This window comes from Schistocerca americana, chromosome 9 (assembly GCF_021461395.2).
Source record: "Schistocerca americana isolate TAMUIC-IGC-003095 chromosome 9, iqSchAmer2.1, whole genome shotgun sequence".
Classification (NCBI taxonomy): Eukaryota; Metazoa; Arthropoda; class Insecta; order Orthoptera; family Acrididae; genus Schistocerca; species Schistocerca americana.
The window spans coordinates 64,004,806-64,014,628 of record NC_060127.1 but is presented as its reverse complement, the minus strand read 5'-3'; the positions used below and the strand labels follow the sequence as shown (position 1 = coordinate 64,014,628).

Below are 9,823 nucleotides of genomic sequence, written 5' to 3'. Positions count from 1 at the left end.
GCTCTCACATGTGTTTGTTACATTAGTTCTCATAACCAGCTGAATTCTGGTTTAAAATATTTCAACTGAAACATTTACACATTACTTTTGATATGCACAAATAAACTAGTAAACACAATGGCGAAAGTATATATTGGCAGTATACAATTAGACAACTGATAGTTTTCTTATCAAATGATACAAGAAACAAGCAAAACTCATTCAAACATCTATTATGCTCTTTCAAGTCAACCTCTGTAGTCTGCTTAGAATGTAACTTTACTTATCACAAAATGCTAGAAGCGCCAAAATGTCTGAAAATGAATCCATACTTTAAGTGACACAGACAACATTGACTTACAAATTGTGCAAATTGGATCACACTTTAAAATCGAAATATTTATTGACTTACAATTTCTTAGCTGTTTAACACACACATTGTGACTAAAATAATGTAGTTCTCAAATTGGAAACTGTGACACAATGAAACTACTAGCTACAGACTTTCCAGGAAGTGAAAACTGTTTGCTTGTCTGGCGCTAGAAACTGGCATCTTGCCTTCTGCCTTGTGCTACTTGGGGATCAAGACACCAGACTGTGACTCGTCCCTGGATAAGATGAGTCGGTAAGAGCACTGCCCCCTAAAGGTGGACTTCCAAGTTCAAGTTCGAGTCCTGATCTGGCACAGAAGAAAGGTGGTCATAATGCCCACTACACTGTGGAATGAAAGATTCTCTGTACAGTGAGGGTACTTAGCTACTGCAGTGTCAATTACAAGCAGCGTAAAGCAAACACAGTAAGTATTACATTACAAAGTGACAGCAATAGTATTACACGGAAAAAATGAGTGCCAGAGGGAGTAGACACATGAATCAAGAAATGGATTGCTTAAAAATGAAAGGAGATAATTAAACTGTAAAAAGTCAGCACAGAATAAAACAACCATGTAAACCGTTGCCTGGTGAAGGAAAAAGGACCCTAAATGGAGAGAGGGATATGCTAACGACAGCAAAAACGTCACTGAACATGAAAGAAATCAACAAAGACAAAAAATGCATCACCATATTGCAAAATGAGATACAGTTCCTGTAAACAGGCAAATTGGGCAATGAAAGAATGTGCAGGTAATGAACAGACAGTAAAACTAAACTGAGAGATAGTCATTAAACAGACTGTTAACATCACTGAAAAGCAAAATAGACTGCAAAGCAAAGAAAAAACAGTGACCATACAACAAAAATTTGTCTGAAAACAAGGGAAAGGTATCCCAGATGAGAGAGAAGTCCATTCGACCATGGAAGCAGACAGCCAAACAATTAAAGGATGAAACCACATGAAAATTACATCCTGGGGTCTGTGTGAGCTTCCCTTCCTTTATAGCCTTCCCCGTCTTATCCCTCTCTGCTTCCTGAGGGGAAGGAACTACTAGTTCTGATAGCTAGGATACTGGTGACAGTTCATACATGTTTGTCAGCAGTACTGCTGGAAGTAACTGCCAGCCAGCCACTCTGTCTTATAATTTATTGATACATATACATAATATGGCAAATCAAATACAATAAAATTACAAATGATACATTAAATCACAGATGCAGTTCTTAAGATTTACCACATTTAAATAAATAAATGTTTGAGCAACAAAGTTTACACATAGCATTCAGAATAAACAATACAAATTATACTTACAATACATCCGTAAAAAAGTTTTGGCCTCATTTACATTTGGCAGTGGTGGGTGGAACAAATGTTGTAAAACTATGATTAAACTACATTGTAAAACGTTTGTAAAATGTTATAAGACAAACAACTACACGATTAACTACACAGCATGCAACAACTTAACACCTGCACACATTCTGGAGGATCAGAAGTTGCACCACACATTTCTCAATGATGATGTGAAGTAGACTTGAGGTGTGGCACTTCACATGTAATCATGTACAAAACGCTGCGAGTGGTCGGTCTGTGCAAACATTCTGCTGAATCCGACCGACAACTTGTGCTTTTCTGATGGTTACAGCATGGCAAGGAAAACAGTAAAAGTAATGTATTGAAACATTTCCGACAAGAAAAAAGCTACAGTTTACATTTTCTCAAAGACAAAGAAACCGCTTTTGACTGAGCTACTTACAAAATGGTAGTTGGTTCAGTAAGCATTCTGCAGCAGTTTCACAAACAGGGAAAAAACTTCAGAATGAAAAGAGGGAGAAAAACAGGATGTAAAGCACACAGTACTGTATCAGTGTTCTGCATAATGTCCTCACTCAGCATTACATGTCACAAAAATCGAGTTACACAATTATTTGTGTACCACATATCGATTTTTTTTCTACATATGGAATAAACAGTACACAGCTATTGTTAGAAGCCATTTGGAAACATTTGATTTCACACAAAAAAAAAAAAAAAAAAAAAAAAAAAAAAAAAAGAGCTCGCTGTACCAAAAATGAAGACAGCTAATTATTTCAGTTTTCAAACAGCTTTTCTGCTTTACCTTTGCACATGCATGCTCACACAGAATGACATATTTGCAGTTATATGTTCACTTTATTTTTATCTAATAATCCTCTCACAGTCGCCATGCCGCCACCCGCCACCCTAGACCTGTGGTGTCTCCCCCAGGAGGTCTGCAAGCACTTCGCGCACGCAGCGGGCACGGTACTTGGTGAGGTATACTTTAGCGGTGCCCGGAGGAGCCACAAAGTGGTCGCACACAGTAGGAGGCTGGACCTCCTCATTCTCAAATGGAGCTGGTGGCGGCTTGATCACGAGGCCCAAAAACTCGTAAAGCGTGCTGAAAATGCCTGCAGAAAGAAATGGCCAAAGTTACTTAGACAATTAAAAGATTAATAAAAGAACAAGAAGGAAAAATGTAGTGTGTTCTCAATCACTAATGGACAGTGTAACAGTAAATCTGTGACCAGAAATATGCTTAACGCTATTGATAGCATTCTTGCTTATTTCAGTTGTATGCATGTCAGCCTGTTGTCTGGTGATTGTTTCTATTCTAACATTAAATCTCCTAGTGATACAGACATCCTCAATGGCTATAAATTATTTGTTAGTTGAGCTCTGAACATGATCAGGCTAATGTCTACACAACTAAAATTACCCTGGAGGTAAATACTGGATCAGTGAACAAACACAAAAACTTTGAATGTTGGATTTGATTTTAGGTTAAATACCATCTTCATCTTCATCTACATCATGGACACAAAGTAAATTTAAACCTAAGAATTTTCTGCAGCTAGTGAAAGGATTACAGTCAATAATTGAACAGAACGTAAAGCTATGTATAGATAATGCACATTTCCTGCTCTTGAACAGTTTTAAATACATACATGAACAAAAGTTTTGCATCACTCTAATATGTTGAGCAGGTGTGTTGCCATTGTGAATGTTCCCTTACTGACTGGAAGCTCATCCCTTGACATTGTCTGTAAACATACATACAGCCACCATGAGTATTACTTATGGGTAGAACGCCACACTCAAACGGATTGCAACATTTCAGGTGAAAGTAAAGTATCATTTGGTGACTAGATCCCCATGGTGGGACCCAATCACCAATGTTTTTGTGACAATGTCATCCCAACACATGATAGCTAGTGTGCTTATCTTGCTGTTACCGTGAACATGTTTCTTCGGCATGCTAAGATTGCCAGACTGGCGTGGCCTGCCTCTTTCCTGGACATATATCCAATTGAACATGTGTGGATTGAGTACAATGAGTTGTTTTTTGATGTTGACAACACCCAGTACTTTGTGTGACTTATGCAGAACTGCCATTCAAGAGTAAGACAATTTTGACCAGGCCTGGCTCGATGTTCCCACTGATGGTATGCCGACACGGAATAAGAGCCAAGAATGCCTTGAAGTCAAATTTTGTTTTCTGTGTGATGAACTTCGAAATAAAGGGGTGATGCAAAACATTGTTGATGTATGTATATTGTAAAGATATTCATACATTTTCTTTAGTAAACTGCAGCTACAGTGCATTTCTGTATAACTTTTTATCTTTGGCAACAATGAGATCAAGAGGGTTATAAGGGTTATGTTGTTGTTGTGGTCTTCAGTCTGAAGACCAGTTTGATGCAGCGCTCTATGCTAGTCTATCCCATGCAAGCCTCTTCATCTATGTTTAACCACTACTGCTTACAACCATGGGACACTGCTTAGTGTGGTCTTCAGTCTCCTATAACTGTGGTCTGGGGATAGCGTCTCTGCTGGTACTTTAAACGTTCTGAGCCCCACGTCTGATCCTAGCCACTGTTCAAATTTTGAATAAAAGCCACCATCAATGGTAGCCAAAGACCTCCAGTATAAGCACTCATACTCCTTCTGCCAACAGCTTTGTCAAAAGAGGATGGAGGTGCAGACAGAGTTTCATGTTAATCTTTGGTCACGGCTGTGGGAAACTGCTCCTAAAAGATGTAAGAATCAGCAGTGATCAACAGCAAGAAGATGCAGAAAGCACTTGAAACCACCACATTAAAGACATAAAATGTGTATCAACAAGACATTTGGCATGTAATTGTAAAAGTGTCATAATGATCTCTACATTGGCAAAAGATTCTGGATTTGTCCTCCATTTGGATCTCTGGGATGGGCTGCCATGGTAGAGACAATCATCAAAAAAGATTTAATAACCAACGAAAGGGTGAAAATCTTGTATGTTTGGTGCTCCGCAGCTTATAGGTATTTGTTAAATGACCTTGCTGTACACCATGAGCTGCACATAAAATATTTTATTTCTAGACTAGTATTCAGCCATACAGTCCATCATCAGTGGTATATATTTTGTACATCCATATCAACTGACATGTCGTTGAGGTATGAAATCTTTATGGTGTTAAAACTGAGGTGAATCTCTGTGGTACACATGTCAACATGTGTACATGTTATTTCTGCCAAATGTTAAATAGCCATACTCCTTGGTCACATTGGATACTACTGTTACATGACGAAAACATGGAACTGACCATCAACTAGAACATGTACACAGGACAACCTGTATACCACAGAGATCCACATGAATTTTAACATATAAATTCCATTCTTGACACACACATTATTTAACACAGACACACACAATTGATGATGGACTATAGGCCCGAATACTGGTCTGGTAAGTAAATATTTTTTACAAGTAACTCATGGTGTACAGAAAGATGTCTTCTACCTACGAAAGGGTAACACATCCTGTGAGTTGGAGCATGGATTGTCAGAAGTTTGAAAGTGGTGCAGAATCCAGAAAACCTGGAAAGGATCAATATAGATACAATGGGGATTAGTGAAGAGAAATGGAAAGATGATAACGGTTTTCGATCAGACGATTATTGGGTAGCCTATTAAAAATTGCTCTTGTTGGAGCACAAAAATGCGAATATGTTCCTCTGTAAAGGCCTTAGGCAGAAAAAAATTTGTTATGTGAACATATTCTAGCTCTTTAAGCAAAGAACATTCTAAATACTTTTTTTCCAGACTCTCTTGTAGTAAATCCTTCATACTCATCATCTCCCTCTCACTGCTACTATATGTCTCTCTCTAGCACTGTCACCTTTTTCTCCCATTGATTATTTTATACTATACCTCATTGTCACTGTCTCCTTTCTCAATTACACTGTCTTCTTTAGTGTTCCCTCCTCATTATCATTGTCTCCACCAAACCCCCCAGCAGCTCAAAAATTCTCTGAGGTCCAACTTCTCCCCCCCCCCCCCCCCCCCCCCCCCCCCCCCCCATACCAGCGTTTGGTCCTCTCCCATATCTAGTTTAAGTTTGCCAGTCTGGGAGGGTCCAGAACCTCCACGAACTTATCTGCAATCTCCATTCATCTTTATTTTTCATTTCTACTGTCTCCTCTCTCTTTTGCTCCCACTGCTTCTATCTCTATTCTTCTCCCTTCCACTTTTACTGCCACTGTCTCTCACTGATCTTAACTATATCCTTGCTCTTTGGTTCACACTTTTGATGCCTTCATCCACCTCTCTTTCACTCCCACTTTCTCCTCCCCCATCATCTCTGTCTCCTCTCTCTTCCACTGTCACTATATCTCTGCTACTCTCTTTCAGCACAAAAAACTACTCTCTTTCACGACAAAAAAGTGCAATTATGTTAGCATGACATAATTTTTGCTGAGTATGATGGAATGAGGATTGAGGCAGCTGGTTCCTCAATTTTCTGTCAGAGGCTTTTAAAGAGGAACATATTTGCCTTTTTGTGCTCTGGAAGGAGCATTTCTCCACTGGTTCTCTTATTTTCCCTGCTACAGCAGGGTATGCTGATTATATAAAACAAATTCCGTATGTCAGTAAAGTTTTGATAGTTTGTTTATATACTTCAACAGATTTATATAATTTGGAACATATAAACAACAAATAAGTATGCACAACATAAAGTTAATACAAAATCATTTGCTATACATTTTTTTCTGGTTACTTTGCTCGTTGATTACAATTCAGCAAAAATGCCTGACTTGTGATTTATACTTTAAAAGAGTAGAAATGATAGAAATACTATACGGAATTTGAGTTATAGTGGCAAAAAAATGGCAAAAGAAAGAAAGTTTTATGACCTCGGAACCTTAGAATGCTTGTCATGTGTTCACTACATCATTTAAAACTAGATTTACATCTCACACTGGATATTATGCACTTAGTTTATGTCCGTAAGTACAGTAAATTTGAACCTCTGGATCTTGGTAAAGGATACCACAGATTTGGTTCAAATTCTGATAAATGTTCATGAACAGAAATTATAGGCATGGCAATGCCCACAACTGGTGCTTTTGGCACCCAAAAGCACGATTCATCAGGTGTATCTTGATATCAAAGACAGATTTTCAAAAACGGGGAAAATGGCTTTTTTAGATGAATGTCTAAAGAATGCAGAGTTAAAAGTTGGTCCATTTGCTATTGTTATTTATTTAGATAACTGTGGCTGATGGTGCAGAAATGGCTAAATTGGCTTTTGTGGTTTTCTGCAAAATGATAGCTCCGAACCTATGGCTTTAAATAACTGATAATGATACTGAAGTTCCCCGAGAACACCATCTTAAGAGCGTACAGTAAAAATTTCGACAATCTGCCACGAATAAAGATTATAGAAGGGGGCATCCTCACAGCTGGCACTCTTCGTATCTGAAAATTACAGTTTTTCGAGGTTTTCTCAGGTACTGCCCATGAGCAAAAGGTGACTTTATAAGCTGCTTGAAGTTCAACCCTAGGCCACACCAAATGCAAAAGAACCTACCGATTTGCTAGAGGTCCTGACATCACAAGCAGAAGATGAAAAGACAGAGAATGTAGAGAAGGATACTGACGAGTGATTCAGTATAGGATACAGGTACACAACAATCTGATAATTGGGGCTTGACCAGCGACTGACCTTCGGGCAGGAACCACCACTTGGCCAGCCAGCCCCGCATGCAGGGGTCCTGCTTGCGCAGCAGCAGCTCACGGCCAGTGCGGTCTGCTACGACGCGCAGGTGAGAGCACGCCAGCTCGCACAGTGCCGCACCCTCGCGGAACTCGTTCGATTCGCTCTGCTCGAAAATGCCTTCCTGGAAAATTGTAATGCCACATTGTGTTTAAGATTGTTATTTGTCTGTTTATTCACAACATGCTTCATTACATACTATTTGTAATACTGCAAGTATGCATTTTATTTCTCTCTCTCTCTCTCTCTCTCTCTCTCTCTCTGTGTGTGTGTGTGTGTGTGTGTGTGTGTGTGTGTGTGAGTGTAGTGTGGTGTGGTGGTGAGATAAGGAAAAGGATGAAACCCGGTGTTGGCGCAAAGCCTACTCCTTGCGAATAGCATCAACAGGGCCACAAAGCTTAACACCACCATGTGACAGACAGATCGCCATCAACAGCATCACATGCACTCACTTCATGAGACACTGTGGAGAGCTTTGGTATTTAAACCAGGACATTGGTGCACCGTCTGGTGATCAGAAAATCTAAGCCACCACCTCTCCTCCCGTTTTGGCCAAATAATAGCAGTGAACATTTTTTCCACCACCAGTATTCAACCAGCTCACCCCCGGGTCAAGTGTCACCGCACAAGCATGCCTTAGCGGCCTCAGCCACTGAGTCTGTTGTTTAAGACTATTCTGTACAATAATTTTACATACTTTACAGATTAAACAATGAGAAAATAGTCATTGAGAGTAGGGACAAACATGTTACTGACATCAAGTTCTGATAGCTATTACAGTATATTGTACAAGTCCCTCACGAGGAAACACTCTTTGCAAAAACTGTTTATTCTATTTAGTAGTTGATACCTTTTTGGCCCGTGGACCTATTTTCACTGCCTCTCGGATTTGGACACAATAATTCCAGTGATTTTCCAACTGTTAGAAGTTTATTACCTATAGCCTGTGCAATCAATGTCTCAATTTTGCACAAGTCTCTTCTGAGGAGTTTACACACTCCCCATCTATGACTGCACCCATTACAGAAGACTATTAATGTTATCACATGCCTCCAAAATAACCACTAATATAGTTAAAATCAAGATAAAAGGAAAATTAATAAGTATACGGGAGAAGACCAATTTGGATTCAGAGAATGCAGAGGAACAAGAGACGTAATTTTGGCCTTGTGCATGTTATTGGAGAGAAGGAGGGATATGAATAGAACAACTTACCTTACCATCACTGACTTGGAAAAACTTTTGCAATGTGAACTGAGAACTACTCTTTAGAGGTACGGAAAGCATAGGACTTGTGTGGAAGAATGGAAGAATGATCAGTCAACTGTACCAGAACTGAAGCACAAAAATGAACATCAATAACATAGAGAAAGAGAGCGAGAAAAGGAGCCAAGGATGGTGCCTACCCCCACATTTATTTAATGTGTTCATTTTGGAAGCTATTCGGATCCTGAAAGATAAGACAAAAGAAATAAAAGCCAATGGTGAAAGGATACAAAGTATTAGATCTGCTGATAACATGACAGTTGCAACCTCCAAAAAAGAAATGAAAAGAATGTTGAATGCAGGCACTGAGAAGGGAGACAATTAAAAGGAACTGAAGTAAACAGCCAGCGACAGGAGAGAGTGGTTGCATCAACAAGACATTATGCTCTAGAATGTGTATGTGTAGGTATTAGTGACCATTTTCCTTTCAGTTAGGATTTACAGTTGTATTGCCAATTCTTTAAGTTACAAGTTCTCACTACTCCTGGAAATTCCTTTTATTTAATGACTCCATGAGTGTTTTGTACCTTGCTGTTTCATTATTCATTAACATCCAGTATGTCAAAGATCCTCACAGGAACATGTTCAAGACTGTTGTCACTGGAATGTAATATCAATAGGTTTTAACAGGAATGGTCCTTCACATAGCTAACTGGATGCCCTTCATGCTAAGGCCACCATTGACTTTAAGCATAACACTACAAGAAAGTACGCAAAGTGTTAATCCACACAAAACTTTGTAAAAAAAAAAAAGCTAGATATCAAAACTGATATAGAAAACACACACATTAAAATATGGATATGTATTTTTATTTTTTATCACGTTAAAAAACCCTCCTCTGCTTTTGTGTAAATGACAAATTCACAGGTACGTGATAAATTCTGAAGCGCACACTTCACACCACCACACTCACAACTTTGCAGTGGAAAGCAGATCTGGAGCCTGAGAAAGTACGGACAGTAATGGAGGTTCCAGAGGTTGAGAGGTGGCATGAGCCCCCTCTCATATTTCTACCTTACTCTGAATAATTCGATTTCCCTCCCTAATTGCATGTGGTGAAAAGTCGCTATTCCTTCACGCGCGGACTTCCCACGCAGCGTCTCTCGTCACCCGGGTGGTCTGGTGACAGGCGGATTCTG

At 39.3% G+C, this 9,823-nt stretch overlaps 1 protein-coding gene across 1 annotated transcript in view; it reads right to left on the bottom strand.

Moving 5' to 3' along the window:
* Positions 1 to 2,449: 2,449 nt before the first annotated feature.
* LOC124550647 (thyroid adenoma-associated protein homolog) overlaps positions 2,450 to 9,823 on the bottom strand; it is a 239,662-nt gene continuing 232,288 nt past the window's right edge. Inside the window, exons 28-29 of the mRNA XM_047125370.1 lie at positions 7,367 to 7,541; positions 2,450 to 2,783 (exon numbers count right to left, since the gene is read on the bottom strand). Of these exons, the coding sequence (XP_046981326.1) occupies positions 2,578 to 2,783; positions 7,367 to 7,541 (381 nt within the window). The 3' untranslated portion in view covers positions 2,450 to 2,577. The remainder of the gene's footprint in view (positions 2,784 to 7,366; positions 7,542 to 9,823) is intronic.